Source organism: Hyperolius riggenbachi, chromosome 2, assembly GCF_040937935.1.
Source record: "Hyperolius riggenbachi isolate aHypRig1 chromosome 2, aHypRig1.pri, whole genome shotgun sequence".
In the NCBI taxonomy this organism is placed as follows: domain Eukaryota; kingdom Metazoa; phylum Chordata; class Amphibia; order Anura; family Hyperoliidae; genus Hyperolius; species Hyperolius riggenbachi.
The window spans coordinates 512,568,338-512,591,268 of NC_090647.1; the positions used below are offsets into that span (position 1 = coordinate 512,568,338).

Here is a 22,931-nt window from a genome sequence, read left to right on the forward strand (position 1 = left end):
CACTAATCAGAGAGAGACCTGCTTGTCACTCCAGACTCCTGGCCATCTTCTGTCCCCAGCTACAAGCAGAAACGCAAGTAAGATTCCTCAACTGCCTCCTGGTTGGGGAAGTGGGGGGGGGGGGGGTGCTTATATACGCTAAAGGGGGATCTGCTTCTATACTATACACTATTTATCTGCCTAGCTATGTTACACTAGCTATATACACTAAAAGGAGGAACTGTTTATTTATACTAAAGGGGGGGAACTGCCTATATACACTAAAGGGGATCTGCCTATACAGTATACACTAAAGGGGATTTGCCATATCTGCCTATATATACTAAAGGGGGGCTCTGACTACATACACTAAAGGGGGGGGGGAATCTGCCTATATACCCTAAAAGCGTACCGGGGTGTGGGGGGGGGGGGGGGGGCTGTGGGGTGTCTGCATATATACACTAAAAGGGGATCTGACTATAGATACTAAAGGGGGGGATCTGCCTATATACACTAAATGGGGATCTGCCTATATATACTAAAGATACTAAAGGGGGGAACTTGCAAATGGGCGTGTGCGTGCGCAAAGAGGATGAATGGGGGGGGGGGGTAAAAATCTGGTTACGCTCAGGGCGCTGTGAAACCTAAGGCCGGCCCTGGAACGAGGTGCGTGCGTGGTGTCATGTGAGGGAGCGGCGTGCACAAAGGAATTGACCGTCACTACTGATGAATTTATGCTTTAAATTATTGGCTTGTACGTTACAGGTCGGGGATCGGGTGCCTCTGTACACACGGCTGATAACGACCGCCTCAGCCATCATCAGTCAAGCGCATGTACAAAGCTTTACGTGAACTGGTTGCACATGTCCTCATTTGGGAGGACAACGTGGCTATGCAACCGCTCTATTTATTTTATTACAGACAAACAAAGAATGTTCCATCTATTTGGCTGCACATGAATCCCACATACTATTAGGCCAGAGCAGAAACACAGGTAGGATTGTTATATGATGCAGATCACAATGCAGTACACTAGTTTTCAGAAGTTGTAACCATTTCCTGAGGCAAAATGTTCCTTGTATGTTTACTATGATAATGTACTTGGTACAACTTTATCTCTTTTTCACAGTTTCATGAACTAATCCCCATAAGGTGTAAAATGTAAGAGAGTTCAGCGGGTACGATGAAGGGCGACACACCCAGGAAGGCTGGCGTGTGAAGCTGTGACTAGTTCCACAGTGCTGAAATCAGCAACTGATAGTTCACATAGAAATGAATGATTAATTACGTCCTTTGTTGTCATTGGTGAGCAGTTACAGAGCAGTTTGGGCTTGGCAACTACACAGCTGTAGAGTATCTAATCTACGCTCAAATACACTGCTTTTACCAGCTCCTGCAGATCAGGAGTGCGGGAAGCAGGATTAAACAGTGACATAATATTCATTAACCACTTCAGCCTTCAGTCGTTTTCACTTTATGCATCTGAGCAATGTTCAGCTCCCATTCATTAGCCTATAACTTTATCACTACTTATCAAAGTGAACTGATCTATATCTTGTTTTTTCCGCCACCAATTAGGCTTTCTTTGGGTGGTACATTTTGCTAAGAGGTACTTAACTGTAAATGCATTTTAACAGGAAGAATAAGAAAAAACGTAAAAAAATCATTATTTCTCCATTTTCAGCCATTATAGTTTTAAAATAATACATGCCTCGATAATTAAAACCCACGTATTGTATTTGCCTAATAGTCCCGGTTACTACACCGTTTAAATTATGTCCCTATCACAATGTATGGCGACAATATTTTATTTGGAAATAAAAGTGCATTTTTTCCGTTTTGCATCGATCACTATTTACAAGCTTATAATAAAAAAAATAGAAATATTTCATCTTTACATGGATATTTAAAAAGTTTAGACCCTTGGGTAAATATTTACGTGTTTTTTTTTATTGTAATGTTTTTCTTTATTTTATTAACCATTTTATTTGGGTATTTTTGGGAGGATGGGATGTAAATAGTATTTTTTTTTATGTAATTATGTGTTTCTTTTTTATATGTAGATGTAGTTTTACTTTTTGGCCACAAGATGGCAACCTTGAGTATGTTTACATGACCTCACTCTAGTACGCTTAGAGGGACGTAGGGGGACATAAGAGGCAGAAAAAGCGAGGCTTCCGAGAGAAGCGGTCGCTTTTTCTGCCGTGGAGAGGAATAATAATAATAATAATAATAATGGCAGTATTTGTATAGCGCCTTTCTCCTGTCGGACTCAAAGCGCTTGCGAGGCAGCCACTAGAGCGCACTCAGTAGGCAGTAGCAGTGTTAGGGAGTCTCGCCCAAAGAACTCCTTATGTTCGGGCACCATGGCCGATTCATTCATTCCTGAACTAACGATCCGCGGCCGGGAGGGCGCATGCACACGCACGATCTACCGTGGGAGCGCACATGGCCTTCGGGATGTAGCCAGGCGCGCGCGGGGACGCACGGGAGTCGATCCGGTGGCTAATCGAGCCGCAGAAACGGATCATGTATGCCCAGCATTATGCTAGGTACACACCATACAATTTTGTGTTATATACTGTAGATGGTTCGATAGATCATTTCTGTCGTGTCAGATATTATTTTCAATCGTTTTTCTGGTCGATTTCTAATATAAGTGAATGGAAATTGATAAGAAATGATAAGAAAATTGAGCGGGAAATCGAGTGGAAAAATGAATCGAAAATCGATCAAACGGGCGATTCCACTGAGCTAGGATTTGGGTGCATGCTGGGGGAAACTGCAACATGCCATCCAGTATCACATCACAGTGAGATCCGGATGGCAAGCTATAGGAGGGATAGGCAGCCTTTCCCTGCCCGTCTCGCCTGTGGGGAAACATTGCAGATTAAGGTTGGATTTGGCCCTTGTGGAAACAGGCCCTAACTGAGTCCTGTTCTGCTACCGTTTTTTTCTAGTAGTAGGTTTTAGCTGGCGTAGACTACTTTTTAACCCAGGAAAATCTTCTCAAAAGTCGGGGGTCGTCTTACAGGGTGGGTGCTGAGACCTCCGAGCCGGACTGGAGAATCTACGGTTGCCACATACGGTGGGAGGAGCTCAAAAACGTCCGAGGCCGCATCCCAGGCATATGCGGCGACCGTATGAAAGCAGCAAGGGGCGATGCTGGGAAGGTATGTAAAGCTTGCTGCGATTGGCTGGTTGTTGTATACTGGGCACCATATACAGTACAGCACTAGTATCTATACCTGTTTATACAGTATAGCACCAGTACATACAATACAGTACAGCATATAAATGTCCAAGAGTCAAGAGTGGTAGTCTTATAGGGCGAGTATATCCCAAAATGTATATTTTAACTGGAAAAGTTGGGGGTCGTCTTATACGCCCAGTCGTCTTATACGCAGGAAAATACGGTAATCTTTTAGAGCAGAGAAGAAATGCTGAGTTTCAGACCATTTTAAAGTGTTAAAACCCATTGTCCGTGGCATTTTTGACAAGGAAAGTGTTTTTGAGGTGAAAATATTTTTTTTAAAAAGCAGCTTTACACCCATCACCCCCAGCATCATTATTAAATCATTCACTCGTTCATTCATTCGGGGAGACAGTAGCCGAGGGTTCTGTCGCATTCGTTGGTCAAAAAACGTTTCTGCCGCGTACTTGAACGACCACGTCGGCCTAAGATCAGCATGTTCGTTTAATATAGTCGACCAATTTTGGCCTGATATCGGTTGCATTGGCGATTGGGCATGCTTGTTGCTGCACTGATTTTCATCCAGTTCGAAAACGTTATCGAATCAGATGGTCGAATGGGCTGTAAAATTGATAGCTGTATGGCTACCTTTAGCACAGCACGGATAAGGAATCCTAGTTATAGCTTTGTTTGCGTGGCTACGCATTTATGGGTATGGCATCATCTAGTGGACAAAACATGAATATACATGCTGCTACCATATGTCTTTTCACCCTTCCTCCCCTTTCTTTCAGTTGTGTTGTCTTTCTTTCTGCTATTTCTGTGCAATCGTAATTTAGCTTGCAAAAATATGGTTAAGGAAATAATATGTTTCTCAGTGAGTTGTTGATATAACTAAAGGTAATGATTGAGAAAAGTGGGAATAGTGTCAGCCCTGTAGTGCGTAATACTGTTTTTAACCTTTTTTTCTACACCAAATTGAGATTTTCTTAGATTTGACAGTTAAACATACAACTGTATTTAAAGAGAAACCGTGACCAAGAATTGAACTTCATCCCAATCAGCTAATACCCCCTTTTACATGAGAAATCTTTTCCTTTTCACAAATTGATCATCAGGGGGCTCTGTATGGCTGATATTGTGGTGAAACCCCTCCTACAGAAAACTGTGATGACTATGGTCCTGACAATTTCCTGTCTGTGAGCCTTGTTGCATTGTGGGAAATAGTTGGTTACAGCTGTTTCCAACTGCAAATAAGCAAGCAGCAGCCATGGCGACGGGGCGGGATGACGTCAGCGACGTCATTGGGAGTCCCGATCCACCCCTCAGCACTGCCTGGCACTGATTGGCCGGGCAGCGCACGGGGTCTGGGGGGGGGGGGGGCATGCGGCGCGACGGATAGCGACGATCGAGCGCGGGGCGGCGGCGATCGGTGTGCTGACGCAGCTAGCAAAGTGCTAGCTGCGTGCAGCAAAAAAAATGAAGCAAATCAGCCCGGCAGGGCCTGAGAAAACCTCCTGCGCGGCTTACCCCGAACTACGTTGCCGCCAGGAAGGTTAAATGATTCTATTGTTGCCCTGGCTTTATGTTTAGGGTCGTTATCCTGCTAGAAGGTGAACCTCCGCCCCAGTCTCAAGTCTTTTGCAGACTCCAAGAGGTTTTCTTCCAAGATTGCCCGGTATGTGGCTCCATCCATCTTCCCATCAACTCTGACCAGCTTCCCTGTCCCTGCTGAAGAGAAGCACCCCAGAGCATGATGTTGCCACCACCATATTTTACAGTGAAGATGGTGGGTTCAGAGTGATGTGCAGTGCTAGTTTTCTGCCACACATAGCGCTTTGCATTTTGGCCAAAAAGTTCCATTGTGGTCTCATCTGACCAGAGCGCCTTCTTCCACATGTTTGCTGTGTCCCCCACATGGCTTGTGGCAAACTGCAAACGGGACTTCTTATGCTTCTTGCCACTCTTCCATAAAGGCCAACTTTGTGCAGTGCACGACTAATAGTTGTCCTATGGACAGATTCCCCCGCCTGACCATGGGCCTCTTGACTGCATTTCTGATCAGCGCTCTTTGTTCGGCCTGTGAGTTTAGGTGGACGGCCTTGTCTTGGTAGGCTTACAGTTGTGCCATACTCCTTCCATTTCTGAATGATCGCTTGAACAGTGCTCCGTGGGATGTTCAAGGCTTTGGAAATCTTTTTGTAGCCTAAGCCTGCTTTAAATTTCTTAATAACTTTATCCCTGACCTGTCTGGTGTGTTCTTTGGACTTCATGGTGTTGTTGCTCCAAATATTCTCTTAGACAACATCTGAGGTCATCACAGAGCAGCTGTATTTGTACGTACATTAGATTACACACAGGTGCACTCTATTTAGTCATTAGTACTCATCAGGCAATAGCTATGGGCAACTGACTGCACTCAGACCAAAGGGGGCTGAAAATTTATGCACACCCCACTTTGCAGTTATTTATTTATAAAAAATAATGTTTGGAATCATGTATGATTTTCGTTCCACTTCTCACGTGTACACCACTTTGTATTGGTTTTTCACGTGGAATTCCAATAAACTTGATTCATGTTTGTGGCAGTAATATGACAAAATGTGGAAAACTTCAAGGGAGCCGAATACTTTTGCAAACCGCTGAATACATAATTATTGTAAAAATGAAGCACTTTTTTTTAATTACATTATTTTCACTGGCGTTCTTCTTTAACACTTGTACGATCCTTGCAGTCGTTGACCTTGGCAAACTCTTCCCGGAGGAAATACACGACGGGTGAACTGGTGAACCTGATGTCATCAGATGCGCAGCAGCTGATGGATCTGGCGGTGAACCTGAACCTGCTGTGGTCCGCCCCCTTCCAGATCCTCATGGCTGTCTTCTTCCTGTGGCAGGAGCTCGGGCCCTCCGTGCTGGCCGGTGTGGCTGTGCTGATTCTGGTCATACCGTTCAATGCATACATTGCTGGCAAAGTCAAGCAGCTGAAGGTAAGGTGGAGATATTTTAGTGTAATAGTATTTTATAGCTGTTTGGTGTGAGTGACTTTAAAAGGTACCCAAGGTGTGAGACCTATGGAAGCTGCCATATTTATTTCCTTTTAAACAATACCAGTTGCCTGGCAGTCCTACTGATCTTTCTGGTCAGTAGGGTCTAAATCACACACCTGAAACAAGCATGCAGCTTTTCTGGTCAGTTTTGACATAGACATCTGATCTGCATTCTTGTTCAGGGTCTATGGCTTAACGTATTAGACGCAGAGGATCAACAGGACAGCCAGGCAATGTGTATTATTTAAAAGGAAATAAACATGTCAGCCTCCATATCCCTCTCAGCTCAGGTTCCCTTTAAAGAAACAATACATGTACAGTATTTTATTCTTTAAAGGGATACTGTAGGGGGTCGGGGGAAAATGGTTTGAACTTACCCGGGGCTTCTAATGGTCCCCCGCAGGCATCCTGTGCCCGCGCAGTCACTCACCAATGCTCCGGCCCCGCCTCCGTTTTAACTTCTGGAATTTCAGACTTTAAAGTTTAAACTTTAAACCTGCGTTGCCGTGTCCTCACTTCCCCTGATGTCACCAGGAGCGCATGGCGCAGGCACAGACCATACTGGGCCTGCGCAGTACGCTCTTGGTGCCATCAGCGGGAGTGAGGACACGGCAACGCAGGCGCAGTGATTTTCAGACTTTAAAGTCTGAAATTCCAGAAGTGAACCGGAGGCGGGGCCGGAGCATTGGGGAGTGGCTGCGCGGGCACAGGAAGCCTGCGGGGGACCATTAGAAGCCCCGGGTAAGTTCAACTCATTTTCCCCCTGACCCCCCCCCCCCCCCCCCTACAGAATCAGAATCTTACCGTGTATTCCCAGCATGAGGGAAAGTTAGTCACAAGACAATATACTCTGTACAGCGCTGCGGAAATGTTGCCGCTAAATAAATACTAAATAAAAACAATACTCTAATGACTGTTTTTTAAGGACTTCCCACCACTAGATCAGATGCTCATTTCCCTCTCAGTTGCCCTCGAGGAATCCTCAGCTGGTATAAGATACGTATGTGAATGGACATGGGCCGCTGTTACCAGTGTGTTCAGCTATGGCATGAACGGGAACGTCACATGCAGTAGTGTGTGGACTCAGGAATCATAACAGACTTGCATGGGGGGTGCTGCCTTCATTTTTATCAGATGCAGGCTTTGCCTTTGCACTCCACCCCATCACCATTTTATTTGGGCAGGGGGGGGAGGGCTGAGTGTGTTCACTATACAGGGGATCATATTCACAAAAGCACTGTTAAGTTGCCATGTACAAGGAGCACCATGGCTATTTTACCATTACTGTGCTATGCGATTAGTGTGACCTGTGTTACCTTAGTAAATCAAGTGTTGGAGTAACACAGGCTAAGCTAGGAGGCACAAGGTAACTGCACACAGCGCACGTAAAACTGCCGTGTGCTCCCTAAACACAGCAAGTTTACCGTGCCTTTGACCCTATGGGCCAGTGTATGTTATGATGGCGGCAGGCGAGCGTGTTTTGAATCATCTGCTGTGTCTGGATAAGCATAGCTTCCAGCAGACTAAAGCGTAGAGGTGACTGTTAATATCATTATAGTAGTAGGATGGTTTGTGCAGCACCAACGTGTTACATAAACATTCCACAAAAGTTAAAGTTTTCTTTAAGTTTATAGTACCTGGTTTTGTAATAGTTTTACAACAGGCTTTTTTTCCATTTACAGAAAAGTCATTTGAAGAGCAAAGACCAGCGCATCAAATTACTGAATGAAATCTTACATGGTATAAAGGTGCGTACACCATTCCCTAGGAATTCTTAAAAAGGTTAAGTGAACCTGTAGTGAAAAAAATGTGAAACCTCTGAATCCTAAAGAGGCTTGCCTTGTTCTCCCGTTGTGCCCAGTCCCTGCACTGGGACCCCATGAAAGTACCCTGACAAGGGCTTTTCGGCGCACAAGCGTAAACTACTGCTCGGACTCCTGAACCATAACTATTCTGTGCACACTAGTGGCTGCGGTGGACATAGCCGAGCCTGATGGGGACCGCTCTACAGCACAGGCGGGAGCCGTCTGCACCAGTGCAGTAGAGCGGACCGGATAGGCTCAGCTAATTCCGCCGAAGCCTGAGCGGTAAGCATGCGCCTGCGTGAGGGGCGTCACAGGCTTGTTATTCTGTGGATTTTGGGGGTCCCAGCTCAAGAATGGGGCTAAAAGGGAGGACGAGGGAAGCCTTTAGGATCCAGAGGCTTCCCCCTCCCAGAAAGGTAGTTTTTTAATTTTAAATTTACAGCATAAGGACCCTTTCACACTATAAAACGCACAGTGCATAGGAAGAAAGCAATTGTTTTTCCTATGCACTTGCTCTTTGAGTGTAACGTTGTGGGATGGGGTAGATGGAGCACTTACTCTGCCGAGTTAGAGCAGAGAGGGTGAGTATCTGACACAGCCGCCCCCTTGTGGTGTTTTAGGGGGTAGAGAGGGGAGGGAAAGGGAAGAGCTGAAGTTAGCCGTGTTTTTACCTTTTTGTTATTGTTCTTATGAATATTGTACATTGTTTGTAGATTCTCAAGCTGTACGCATGGGAGCCGTCCTACCAGAGGAAAGTGGCTGACATTCGGGAGGGTGAAATGGATGTACTAAAATCTTCTGGGTATCTGACGACATTCTCCATGCTGACTCTGACCTGCATCCCCTTCCTGGTAAGACACCACTTCGCCATTTTTCATGCTTGCAGTCATGTGTTTTCAGTCTGATTATCACTATCCGTTAACCCTCTGCACATTCAAATATAAATGCTTTTATACAAATCAATCAAGCAGGAACCAATGCTATACCTACAGCTGTGTATACACGTCAGATGACACTCGGCCAAGGCAGCTGTTCAGACCAGTCTAGTGTGTGTACAGGTGTTCCTTGAAGTCACATAAACATTCGGCACACTGGATGTAGAGCCGAGCCAATGCTCCCCCTTCCCACCCCTCCTGTTGCCATCATTCTTCCTCCCTACCCCATAGTACAACACACTTCCTTCAGCTGTAGCCATAGCTTACGTCTGTACACCACTCGTACATCGCAGTGTCTCCCGAAGGATGGAACTGGGCCCCTGACAGGAAACACTCATCGAGTGTGTGTGTGCGTACCTAGCGTGTCTGTGTTCTAAGTAGTTGTATAGGAAGATCCCGTGGTATTGGGTAAAGCTGCGTACACACCTTTGACGGATTTCGGGGATCAGGACTTGATCCCTTTGGGCAACATCGCCGGGCCAGGCTGTACATTTGCGTGTCAGCTACGTAGCTGATGACGCGCTGTGTTGCTGTGCAGTGCAGTGGGGTGGGGGTGGGGGAAGGGCAGAGGGAAAATGACCGGTGTGTGTGGTGTGATTGGAGCAGTGCGAATAATGGCATCGGCGGGGTATCCGCGTCACTGGAGGTGAGTTGATCCGCCCAGTGGATTACTTGCTGGTTGGGAGTCAAGGGTCACTGGCTGTCATACACACGCCTGATTATTGGCTGATGTGGTTGTTATTGGCCACCTCAGCCGACTTAAATCAGGTGTGTGTACAGGTCTAAAGACATTAAACCTATCAGATCTGATTTTTTTTTTTTTTCTAGTTTAGAGCTAAAAGAACAATTGAATTGGACCGCTGGTTATTTGCTTCTTTGCCTTACGAAATGGAACTTACTGTGATTTTTTTTCTTTTCTTCTTTTTTTTTTTTTTTTTTAATAGTTACCAGTACAGTATGTTCATTTTTTTAACATTAGTTTTTTAATTTTTTTTAATGTGAAATATTGTATTGAAATGTTTAATATTTACCTAACATATGCAGCAGGTGGCGTGCTCCTTCACCCCGCTCTCTAGCATTTGGTCCCTGCTTTGTGACAGATTGTATAGCTGGAATGAACATAAGAGGGGCTGGGATACTCTGGTGGTATCTGGGCAGAATAACTTCTTCCTTGTTTGTGTTTTATAGGTGTCTATCGCTACATTTGGCGTATATTTCCTGATGGATGCAGACAACGTTTTAACAGCATCCAAAGTGTTTACCACCATCTCTCTCTTCAACATCCTGCGCCTCCCATTGTTTGATCTGCCGATGGTGATCTCATCAGTAGCGCAGGTAAGTATATTCCCACTTCTTTCATGAATCAGTTTCTACTGTAAAGAGTCAACCTCATTCCACTTTCACAAGAGGGCTATTTGGCAATTGTCACCATGCCCATCGGAGGGTCATGTGCAGTCTTATATGATATCTGATTTTCAGAACTAGGGGAGCCGTTACAGGTAGTCAGGACTGGATTTACCCATAGGCGCTGTAGGCGAGTCCCTTCAGTAGCGGCAGCGTGTCTGGCGCTGTCTCCATAGCTACAGCAGGTTTCTGTACTTTTGACCCAGTACCTCGTAACAGTGCTCCTATACTGGAGCACCTATAGCTACCTATACTGGGGGCACCTATGTTTGGCTACCTATACTGGGGCACCTATAGCTGGCTAACCTATACTAGGGGCACCTATAACTGGCTAACCTATACTGGGGCTTCTATAGCGAGCTACCTATACTGGGGGGCACCTATGTCTGGCTACCTATAATGGGGCACATATAGCTGGCTAACCTATACTGGGGCTTCTATAGCTAGCTACCTATACTGGGGGGCACCTATAGCTGGCTAACCTATACTGGGGCACCCACATATAGCTGGCATAGGGGGAGGGGGAAGGGGAGCACATCTAAATGTCTATAGGGTGTGTGTGAGGGGTGTGGCCCGTGTTAAGGGGCAGGGTTTAGGGCGCCGGAGCTTATGTGCCAATAGGCTCCTGAGCTGTAAATCCGGCCCTGCAGGTAGTCATACTGTTCATTGATTATCTGAGGCAACACCTCCGGACAAAGTCACACCAGAAGAATCTGGTAAATGTACACTTCTGTTTGGCTGCCGAAGGAGCGATCAAAGTTGACTGTGTATTTTGTATGAGAATCAGATGTATGGTACAGCTCTATACATCCAATCAGGGTGGTAGGAAGAATCTGGCAATAGACACAAAGTAAACAGAGCACACTCAGGAGAAACTCAAAGGAGAAACAATTGGCCAGCCGGCTGAGGAGTAAACCGGCAATTTTCTACGCGTTCGCTCGTTTTTGTGGGCGTTTTTGTAAGAGCTTTTGCAGAGCACTTCTGTCTTTTGATCTGGAAAAAAAATTCAGAAAAAATAAATACAATGTATTGTTTTTTTAAAAAAATGCTCACGCAATTGCTTGTCAAAGCGATTTTGTGAGTGTTTTTTGCGTTTTTCCTATACCTTCCATTGAGGCAAATCGCCTGAAAAATGGCCCAAGCACCGCTTTTCAAAGCGGATCGCAAATGAACCGCTCTGATATGAACTCTGTCATAGAGAATCATTGCACAAGCGCTTTCAGGGCGATTTTGAAAATCGCCCGCGCTTAAAATTTTACAAAAATGCCTATAATGTGAACAAGGCCTCAGGGTCACTAACGCAGAACAGATAGGGGTCTTATACTCGCTGTAACCCGCCCTTGTGCGTCTCCTGCAATCTGTGGGTGCACAGCGGGCGGGTAAGCAGACGGCTCTTAGTGATCATTGTACGGCACTTTGGTCTGTTTGTATCCTCGCTGCAGTGTGTAGCTCCACTGTGCAGCACACAGGCAGCCAGGCTGTAGTTTGTTAAAGGGAACCTGAAGTGAGAGGTATATGGAAGCTACCATATTTCCTTTTAAGCAATACCAGTTGCTGCTGATCCTCTACCTCTCATACTTTTAGCCATAAACCCTGAACAAGCATGCAGCAGTTCAGGTGTCTTATACTTTTGGTTGTAGGACAGCTGAAGTGAGAGGGATATGGAGGCTGCCAAATTCATTTTATTTTAAGCGGTACCAGTTGCCTGGCTATCCTGCTGACCCTCCGCCTCTAATACTTTCAGCCACAGACCCTGAACAAGCATATACAGATCAGGTGTTTCTGACATTATTGTCAGATCTGTCAAGATTAGCTGCATGCATGTTTCTGGTGTTATTCAAACACTACTGCAGCCAAATAGATCAGCAGGACAGCCCGACCGCTCCATGCCAATTGGCGTGAACCCCGGAGATTGCAGGGGATTGCGCGCGCCGGTGCGTGTGTATACCCCATACCCCCTTGAATGACCTTCATCAGTCTCCCAGTGGCTGCTAGGAGACTGTTAGATAGCGATTTACATTGTACAGCAATACGATCTACGGCAGCGCTGTACTGGGGACAGCCGTGTCACTCGGCTGTCCCCACTGGATCTCAGGAGCGATCGGCTCTCATAGGCTTATGTCCATGACAGCTGATCGCTGTCATTGGCTGGAGGGGGGTAAAAGGGGAGTTTATTAGAAAAAATAAATAAATAAACATTGCAGCGGCAATCAGAGCCCACCACCAGAAAGCTCTGTTGGTCAGCAGAAATGGGATGGGGGAGGGGGGGAGGGTGATGAGACACTTGTGTGCTGTACGGCCCTGCAGTGAGCCCTTACAGCTGCAGTGGCCTAAATCACTAGGGGGTAGGCCTGAAAGATAAATCGAATTTAAATCGAAATCGCAATCACCAAGATCACAATTTCTGAATCGTGAAAGCAGCGAGTATCGCGATGACGTCATTTCAGCATAGGGGAAGTTTGAAGAAGTGTTTTCATACTTCCCCCTAGTCCCGTGGAGTGCGGCGCCTGGCCTCTATTGTTGTCTGCCGGCTCATGTGCACGGCACACTTCCTGGTTCCTGTATGTCACAAGACATAAAGGAAGTATGCCATGCATTGGATCCTGCAGGAGAAGTGGATAGACGGGCATCTTTGGACTTGTGCTGGAAGGTATATCCAGCACTGTCGCAGCTTGGGGGACAGAGGGGGCACAGAGAGAGACCCAGAGCAGGTACACAGAAAAACAGAGGGGGGCACAACAAGACACAGATGGTGCACAGAGAGGCAGGGGACAGGGAGACACAGGGGGAACAAAGCTTTATTTGAAGGAAATCGCGAATCGAATCGAAATCGTGATTTCGGACAGAAATCGTTCAATTCAATTTTTCCATAAAATCGTTCAGGCCTACTAGGGGGGTTTAAGCCTATGGTCCTGAAGTGTTTACAAGGAAATAAATATGGCAGCCTCCATATACTTCTCACTTCAGGTTCCCTTTTAGTAAGCTGGTGGGTTGTGTCTAGGTAAACCACAGCAGAGACCATGTTAGTTAGTTAATAGACCTATTAACTAGCACGTTCTCTGCTGTGGTTTACCTTCACGCATCCCAGTTACAATAGAGTGACATTTTACAACAAAATATGTAATAAAAAAAATCAGTATTGTATATTTTGTACATGGAGACAACTTTGTCTCTCGGAAACAATGTAACTCGAGTCGTTTGTAAGTAGGGGACTATGCACATAATAGTTTTAAGAATAAGCTCTGTACAGTATGTACCGTATGCAAAACAAATATAAAAATGACTGGTTACTTTTTCAGACTAAAGTTTGTTTGAAGCGGCTGGAACACTTCCTGTGCGGCGAGGAACTCATCCCGGAACATATAGAGTCTAATTATAAAGGAAGTAAGTAGAAGTTGTTATAAAGACTCTGATAGAACGCAACATGCCACCGATTTTCCTGCTTATTTCTGTTTTTGCTACACACAGGCCATGCCATTGGATTTAGCGCAGCTTCCTTCCAGTGGGAAACGAATGGGCCCTCCATCCTGAGAGAGTAAGAGAAATGGCAGTATATTGTTCCAGTATGGGTCACCGATTATTATTTAGTATTTATAGTGCTCCATCTGGGATTCAAACCGGGGACCGAGCGCTGCAAGGCAAGGGTGCTAACCACTACACCACCGTGCTGCCCACTGATAAATACACACAAGGCTAAGCACCATAGCGACATATAGTAGAATGCAGTAAATTATTTGGAATACTTACAATACTTTCCTACCCACTGGTTTTAGCATCAGAAGCACTTCCTATATTTAAGTATTGCTGTATACTGGTATTATTATTATTTAGTATTTATGTAGCACCAAAAGAGTATACACAAGTTATAGTCTTGTCACATAATCCATGCAGACTGTGCCCCAGCTGGGATTCGAATCAGGAACCCAGCGCTGCAAGGGGTCCCCTCCCCTCCAAAGCATTCTGGGAGACCGGGCCTATTTTTACTGGTTTCAGAATTCTCAGAAACAAACATTCCGCAGAGCTGCATTTGACGCCCTGTGACAGATGTCACCACCTGTGAGAAATGTCAGAATGTAAATCGGGGTGAGGAAGGTTTTTACAATGGGCAAACATTGACTAAACAATTTATAAATTAATATTGTTAAAAAAAAAAAAAACTGAACTCCAACAGCCAGATACATACTGACAGCAAAATCCTGCAGTGTCTATGCATCACCCCGCCTCATCTCACTAAGGCCTGGTTCCCACTACCAGTGCTTTTTAAGCACCAGCTATTTGAAAAGCTCTTGCTTGGTGCTGTGATTAACAGTATACAGTAACGTGAAAACTGCACCCCATTCCCAGGCTGAAGCAGATGCTGGGCTTACCTGTTAGCTGCACACACAGTCTGCCTCCTAGATGACATGACATAATTTGAATCAAGAACAGGGGTCTGTGATCACGTGACCAGGTCAATAATCTATTAGGATAGGGGTGTGGCTGCTTTATTCCAGCTGATACGTGTTACTATAGCTTAGGGACCTACCAAAGTACATAAAGATGTTTTACTTTAACTGAACAAAGGGTTTTAACAACAGCAAACTTCTGGTTTTCCGCTCTTCCTTTTCCCGCTTCTGCAGATGGAGGGCTGGTGCACACCCAGTGTTTTTGGTAGCGTTTTCAAAACTGCTGCTGCCTGTGAAAACGCTTGGCTAATGTATGTCAATGGGCTGGTGCACACCAGCGGTTTGAGGTTTTTAGCAAACTGCAAACGTGGCTCCTGCAGCATTTTTGCGGTTTGCAGATGTGTTTCTGCCTCAATGTAAAGTATAGGAAAATCTCAACCCGCTCTGAAAAATGCTAGATCAGAGCGGTTTTCCAGGCATTGTTGTTACAGTAGCTGTTCAGTAACAGCTTTTCTGTAACAATATATGAAATCTGCTACACAAAAACGCTAGGCATGTTTAGAAAACCTCTCTAAACATGCCTAGAATAGCTCTGAAATCTGCTTCAAAAACCTCTAGCGTTTTGCGGATCTGCTAGAGGTTTTTTGGTGTGCACTGGGCCTAACAAGGAAGATCTGCATGCATTGTAATATATTTTGTATACCTACAGCCTCAACCTGAAGATTCCTGAAGGCTCCCTAGTGGCCGTTGTTGGCCAGGTTGGATCTGGGAAGTCATCCCTGCTTTCTGCAATCCTGGGGGAGATGAATAAACTGGACGGGACTATTCAGAGAAAAGTAAGCTAATAATATAGCAGTCCTATATTTCTGACCTGCAGTGGGCGCTGTCTGGCTGTATTATAAAATGAGCAATAGGTGTCCACATCACTATATGTTAGGAGCCCATATATTACTTGATTTTACCAAAAGATTTGATCATTATGATGGATTGCGCATGCTGGAAAAATGTCTCTTGAAAGGGGGCAGTCGGGTGCATGGCAGTAGAGATGTGATTTCCAGACGCCCTACGGACCCCCGGCTGGTCTCCCCCATCTATAGTGTACTCCCCCTGGGCTGTGCATAGTGTTGCAGAAAAACATACGCTCACCTGTGCGCCTTCTCCTGTGTCTTTTCTCTATTGCTGTGGCGTGCCTGTACCCCATGACCTGACGGCCTATCGGCGATGGAGAAAAGACACAGGAGGAGAGGCGCCAGCTGCAACAATCTCCACAGGCCAGGAGGGAGAGGGGGGAGGGGGGGTTAAACATAGATGGGGGGCCCAGCAGGTGGAGGCGACTCCACAGATTTTCATTCTGAAATGTTGGAAATCTGTGTGCAGTAAGTGGCAGTTAATAGATCGCTTTCCGATCAGATTCATTCAGACAGGGCTCTATCTGAGGGTTGAATCAGATGGCCATTGAGAAGTGTATGGACAACTTCACAGCATCCTAGCTGCAAATGCTAAACTTGGACAATCCTATTTCTGTGTTTTAACTCAGTTTTTTACCAGATTGTTTACCTGAAACCATAGCGTATGGTGGACTGACCAGATCAACGTCTTCAGTTCTAATGAGGCAGATATCGTAGAAAGGCTGGCACCACCGTTCAAAAGAAGCTCTTTGACCTTATTAGGAACAGAGCAAATACATCACTGGCTTGACGGCCAATCTACTTATTTGCTGCAATTCAGGAGCTTCGTACACACAATTGCTGTCACCTACACGAATCTGAACTCAATCCCTTGAGCAACAGTTTGGGGCTAAATGCTGTACAAACACGTCGGCAGCCTAGAGTTTAGCGGCACATCTGCTGCTATGGAGAGGGGGGGAGAAGGGACAAAGTGCAGTCCACAAAAGAGCGGCTTCCAGCGGGCGGGGTGTAGAGGAGAACATTGCGCTCAGGGGGCGATCAGGAATCCTTGTCACTAAAGATCCTGCAGGTGTCTTCTGTCCAGACACTAGATACTCACTCGAGACGGTCCTTAACAGCTGCCTTCGCCGAGTGTTCTCAAGCATGTGTGCCTAACTTTACTTTCTGATTACAGTATCAGTACCATAGTATCAACCATAGCATAAATTATTTTATTTTTTTTACTTTGGCTACACCATGATGGGAACTTTTACATATGTACACAGCTACCTTAAAGGAGGACTTTATAAAATGTCTCTGGATTGGGCACTGAGTAAGAATAAAGGCTGGTATACACAATGCAATTTTCTCGTCATTTCGCCGGGTTGATCAATAATTTCCATCATGTCCAATCTGGACCCGTTTGAGAACCGGATAGATATAGTTCAGTATCAATCCATAAATCGATCCTGTTCTCCATCGAGAGCAAATCAGACATGCTGGAAATTCTAGAGCAACCCATCGATCTGACAGGAAAATTGCATCATGTGTACCAGCCTTTAACCTGTATAGCCAGTCCTGGGCAGTGGAAGAGAGAAGCCTCGTGTAGGGTAATTAGATATCTGCACTGTGATGCACATAATGTAATGCTGCTATGGTATGAATCATCCTCGAGATGAGAATTTGCAGTTGCTCCAAGGCTGTCACCTGAATTCATTGTTTCTTCTTGTCCCCACACAGGGCTCCGTGGCTTACGTGTCTCAGCAAGCGTGGATCCAGAATGCACTGTTTCAGGAGAACATTCTCTTTGGGCTGACCTTGAACAAAGCGTATTATGAGAAAGTCCTGGAAGCCTGCGCCCTTCTACCTGATCTGGAGCTGTTACCACATGGAGACCAGACTGAGATTGGAGAGAGGGTGAGACAATAATTACTGCATGATTTGTGTCTCACTTTGTGACTGGCAGTGGATGATAGAGTATTGCTGGGTACACACGTTTCGTTTTTCCGCTCGATTGATAAGTTCCATCATGTCCAATATTACTCTCAATCGTTATACCGCTCCATTCCTCATAGCAGTGAATGGAAAAAAGATAAGAAAAACGAGCGGAAGATAAGCGAATCGAGCGGAGAATCAAGTGGAAAAACAACCAAGCATAGAATCGAGCAGAAAAACTGTATCGTGTGTATCCAGCATTAATCTTCATACACACGTATAGTTACTGACAAGTTGAGAAGATAGGACAAAGCTCTGTGGGTGGAGCAGCTGCTGCTGCTTGGATTGCATCATCCTGCTGTTCAGACTGCACAGACTGAATGTGTTGAGAAGATTGCAGCCCACTGAATGACTGTCTGTGTTGCAGGAAGTGGCTGGTCTCTGGGCTTGACTACTGATGGTCATGTCTAGGAGAAGTCATGGAGAAGCATTTGCAAATCTTCTGTATCAGCTGATCATACAAATGCTTCTCCATGAGCAGTAGCATAGCAATAGTGGGAGCAGAGGTTGCGACTGCACTGGGGCCCCTGGACCGGAGGGCCCCTCCTTCATCCATCTTCTTTGCTTTTCTTTGGTGATATGCTGCTTATGAACACCTATATTTTCATTGATTAGTAGTAATCCTTAAAGAGAATCTGTATTGTTAAAATCGCACAAAAGTAAACATACCAGTGTGTTAGGGGACATCTCCTATTACCCTCTGTCACAATTTCCATTGCCGCATTAAAAGTGGTTAAAAACAGTTTTAAAAAGTTTGTTTATAAACAAACAAAATGGCCACCAAAACAGGAAGTAGGTTGATGTACAGTATGTCCACACATAGAAAATACATCCATACACAAGCAGGCTGTATACAGCATTCCTTTTGAATCTCAAGAGATCATTTGTGTGTTTCTTTCCCCCCTGAGGGGGGAGTGCATAGCAGAACCACAACACTGAAGAACTTGGCAGCCTTCCAGACACAGGCTGACAAGTCTGACAAGGGAAAGATACATTGATTTATTACAGAGACTGTGATAGTACAAAGTGCTGCAGTAAGCCAGAACACATTAGGATAGCTTTTGGAACTTGTAGGATGATAAAAACAGGATGCAATTTTTGTTACGGAGTCTCTTTAACAAACTGTTTCCTTACTCTGATTACACATCTGTGACACTGCAGCTGTCCTTGGTTGGTTTTGGGGTGCCATATCAATACAGTGCTTGGTGCCCCATGTAAAACTTGCACTGGGGCACTAAGCTCCTTATTTACACCACTGTCCATGAATTCTCATAGACATCCACGAATTCTCATAGACATCGCCATCACTAGTCAAGACCAAAAAACATTAAAAAGTATTTGACTTCAGCTAGTCTAGAAGATTCTACACAGGTATAGAGCAGCTCTCCAGTTTGTTCCTACTCAGAGCTCAGAAACATTTGTGCCTCCATTGGAGAATAGTCATCACTGCAGGTGAAGCTCATGACTCTCTTCACAGAGTGACTAATTTACTAACCTTTTAAGGGCTGGTTCAGACGGACGTTTGTGCAGCGTCTACTGCCAGCGTTTGGGGCTTGGCGTTAAACGCTCCCATTCAAGTGAATGGGAGCGTTTGTACCAAGCTTTTACGCGCGTTTACACGAACGCGGCGTTCGGGTCCCGATTTTCCCTGGCGTTCAAGGAGCCCCTGGAAGCTACATGTAGCTTCCAGCGGCGGTTAACCGCGACGGGTAATGTCCCCCTAGGGGAAGAAAAAACGCGACCACATGCGAACGCAACGCGAACGCTGCTGAAAGCCTGAACGCATCACGAACGCAACGCCAACGGCCGCAACGCCTCTGAACGTCCGTCTGAACCAGCCCTAAGACCCACTCTATTCTCTGATATGATCAAGCTGAGGGTTGTAAACTTTTACCACCAAATAGTAAACAAAAAAAAAAAGAGCTCACAATCAAAGTGGGTTGGAGACATTGAGGAAGGAGACACAGAAGTTAGCAGATGAGGCAGTGAACCTCCAATGCTACCTATAGCAAATTATAGGCTTGTCTGAAGAAGTGTGTTTTTTTAAGAGTAAGTTTAAAGGTTTCCAGGCTTGGAGCATGGCGGACTGGGTGTGAGAGAGAGTTCCAAAGGAGAGTTGATGCTCGTGAGAAGTGGATGTAGGAATGATAGGAGGTGACCAAGCTAGAGGACAAGAGGGTCTCCTGCAATTACATGCAGCCGCTTGGCAGCATTTGGTAACACCACGCGTCACGTTTGGCATGTGGTGGTGTCACAAAAAAACTCATGTCGCGTCTGAGGACGACAATCCCAATGCTCAGATGCAACTTCTTGGGCGGGGTCCATGGCCCCTTCTTAGTGCTAGCAAGCGCTCGGCTGGTGAACGGGAGCAGTTGTCATGGAAAATAGCCCTTACACAATTTATTGCCGCTGTTTTTTTAAATGAATAAACTGTTGCATCACTTGGGTATTTTTCACTCTCATTACAGATAGCAGTAAGAGGTTGTAAACTGTAGATCAGGTTGTGCACCTGATTATTATCGATGGATAAATGTACCACCCTGAAGGAATGTACATCAAGCACAGGGGCGTAACTACAATTCATGGGGCCCCCAGCAAAACTTTGATGGAGCCCCTCAATGGTCACACCCCTTCCCATCCCATCCCCTTAGTGCCCTTCACGGCCTTGGGGCCCATCTCACGAGATTCATAAAACAAGTATGGCCATCATAATCTTCACACCCATAGCAAGTGTAGCTACAAAAACACCTCATCTATAGTATAGTCCCCTGTATTAGAGGAAGGGAAGGCTAGAAGTTGGGGGGACCCCCCACAGCTCTGGCCCCACCCTGCGATCGCAGGGGCTTCTCCCCTTAGTTACGACTCTGATCAAACAGACACTTGTTTGTTAAGATAGTCCAAAACCGATAATACCAAAAAATGACATCTAAGTATATTGTGCAGTGCTCGTGTGTTTCATTGAATTTCTGTTGTTTGTGAGATTGTACACTTGTTTCTTAACCAACTGTGATTATTCTGTGTGTTTCATACATATGCAGGGTGTGAACTTAAGCGGAGGTCAGAAGCAGCGGGTCAGTCTGGCGAGAGCTGTGTACAGCAATGCCGACATCTACCTGTTAGATGACCCGCTGTCTGCTGTTGATGTACACGTCGGAAAACATTTATTTGACAAAGTCATCGGACAGAATGGATTGCTGAGAAATAAGGTATGGTTAAAGAATTTAAAATACAGTTTCTTCATATAGCTTAATTATTAGTCAGTCCAAATATGCTAGTGGACCAATACTGATGGGCAGAAGGGGTCAGCCACAGCTTTCCTTTAAAGAGAATCTGTAACCTAAAAACCTCATATAAATAAACATACCAGCCTGTAGGTTTTCATCTCCTGCCCCCCTGTCACATTTTTGCTGCTCCCCACCAGGATTCTAGCCCCAAAAAAACTGTTTTATAAACTGTTTTTGCAAACATAAAATATGGCTGGCAAACAGGAAGTTCACCATAATATTGCATGTTCCTGTAAACTGCGTTACAGTTTCCATGAAAGGTTATATTATAATAATAATAATAATAATCCAAACATTTGTATAGCGCTTTTCTCCTGTCGGACTCAAAGCGCTCAAGAGCTGCAGCCACAGGGACGCGCTCAAGAGGCCACCCTGCAGTGTTAGGGAGTCTTGCCTTGAACTCCTTACTGAATAGGTACTTGACCTAGCCAGGATTCAAACCCTGGTCTCCCATGTCAAAGGCAGAGCCCTTAACCAGTACACTATCCAGCCACTTATTTAACAATAAATTTAGCCTTTAAAGTTTATTTCATAGTTTAGAAGTTTTACCTTGTAAAGAATGCTGCAATCTTTAGTTTGTATTACTGATAGCAGGTGCATTCTGCAATAGTCTGTGAGCTATGCTTCTCACAATTATCACCTTTTATCAGTAGATGATACTGAGTTACAGAAAGCAGGGAATGTGTGAGCTCTGCTTTTCATAGTTTTTGGTGTGTGAAAGACTCAAAGAGACTCAGAGCAGGGCTATCAGTGTAACCTCCTCCTGTCTGTAAACAATTACAGCTACTTCCTCTTTGGGTCGACAAGCCTGACAAAGGAGAGTAAATGTGATTTGTTACAGCAATGGAGCAACTAAAAAAGGCTGCAGTAAGCCAGAACACTTTAGAATAGATATAGGAACTTGTAGGATAGTAGAAAAAAGGCTGAACCTTTTGTTACAGAGTCTCTTTAAGGCTGGTGAAGTGCAGGAGACACGAGGGACCAGACCAGAGCTTGGGTTGAGGGATAGTGAGGTGTGGGAGGCTGGAGGGACCAGACCAGAGCTTAGGTTGAGGGATAGTGAGGTGTGAGAGGAACAAGGGACTAGGCCAGAACTTGGGTTCAGAGATAGTGAGGTGTGGCAGACTGGAGGGACCATACCAGAGCTTTAGGTTCAGAAACAGCGAGGTGTGGAAGGCTGGAGGGATGAGACCAGAGCTTAGGTTCAGTGGGAGGGACCAGACCAGAGCTTAGGTTTAGAGATAGTGAGGTGTGGGAGGCTGGAGGGATCAGACCAGAGCTTAGGTTTAGAGATAGTGAGGTGTAGGAGGCTGGAGGAACAGACCAGAGCTTAGATTTAGAGATAAAGAGGTGTGGGAGGCTGGAGGGATCAGACCAGAGCTTAGGTTTAGAGATGGTGAGGTGTGGGAGGCTGGAGGGATGAGACCAGAGCTTAGGTTCAGAGATAGTGAGGTGTGGGAAGCTGGAGGGACCAGACCAGAGCTTAGGTTCAGAGATAGTTAAGCATGGGAAACTGGAGGGACCAGAGCAGAGTTTAGCTTCAGAGGCAGCAAGGTGTGAGAGGCTAAAGGGACCAGACCAGAGCTTAGGTTCAGAGACAGTGAGGTGAGGGAGAAAGGTGGGACCAGACCAGAACTTATGGTTTGGAGATAGTAAGGTGTGGGAGGCTGGAGGGACCAAACCAGAGCTTAGGTTCAGAGATATCTGCTGGAAGTGACCTATCTGTATGTTTAAAAGTGGTAAAATGGAATATAAAAATCAGGATTTTCAAAGTGGAGATAAAAAAAGTTGAGATTTTACTCTAACGGTGCCCATACACTGAGCTGATTATCGGCCGATCGATTGCAAATCGATTGACCAATCGATCGATTTGTGGCCGATTTTGATCAATTTCAATCGATCTGACATGCTGGAAAATCTAGGTCGATCTGTTGAGATGGCTTATCATTTTGCATTGGACCTAATGGAAATCTGATGGCAAACAAATGCCATCAGATCGATTTTTCTTTTTTTT

The 22,931-nt window shown here is 45.4% G+C and overlaps 1 protein-coding gene across 1 annotated transcript in view; it reads left to right on the forward strand.

The window, feature by feature from the left end:
- The window catches only part of LOC137547211 (ATP-binding cassette sub-family C member 2-like), an 86,945-nt gene that overhangs the window by 38,476 nt on the left and 25,538 nt on the right, over positions 1-22,931 (forward strand). Inside the window, exons 6-14 of the mRNA XM_068270524.1 lie at positions 5,908-6,162; positions 7,905-7,970; positions 8,741-8,878; positions 10,151-10,297; positions 13,666-13,750; positions 13,835-13,901; positions 15,461-15,587; positions 17,379-17,555; positions 20,672-20,839. Coding sequence (XP_068126625.1) covers positions 5,908-6,162; positions 7,905-7,970; positions 8,741-8,878; positions 10,151-10,297; positions 13,666-13,750; positions 13,835-13,901; positions 15,461-15,587; positions 17,379-17,555; positions 20,672-20,839 — 1,230 coding nt within the window. The remainder of the gene's footprint in view (positions 1-5,907; positions 6,163-7,904; positions 7,971-8,740; positions 8,879-10,150; positions 10,298-13,665; positions 13,751-13,834; positions 13,902-15,460; positions 15,588-17,378; positions 17,556-20,671; positions 20,840-22,931) is intronic.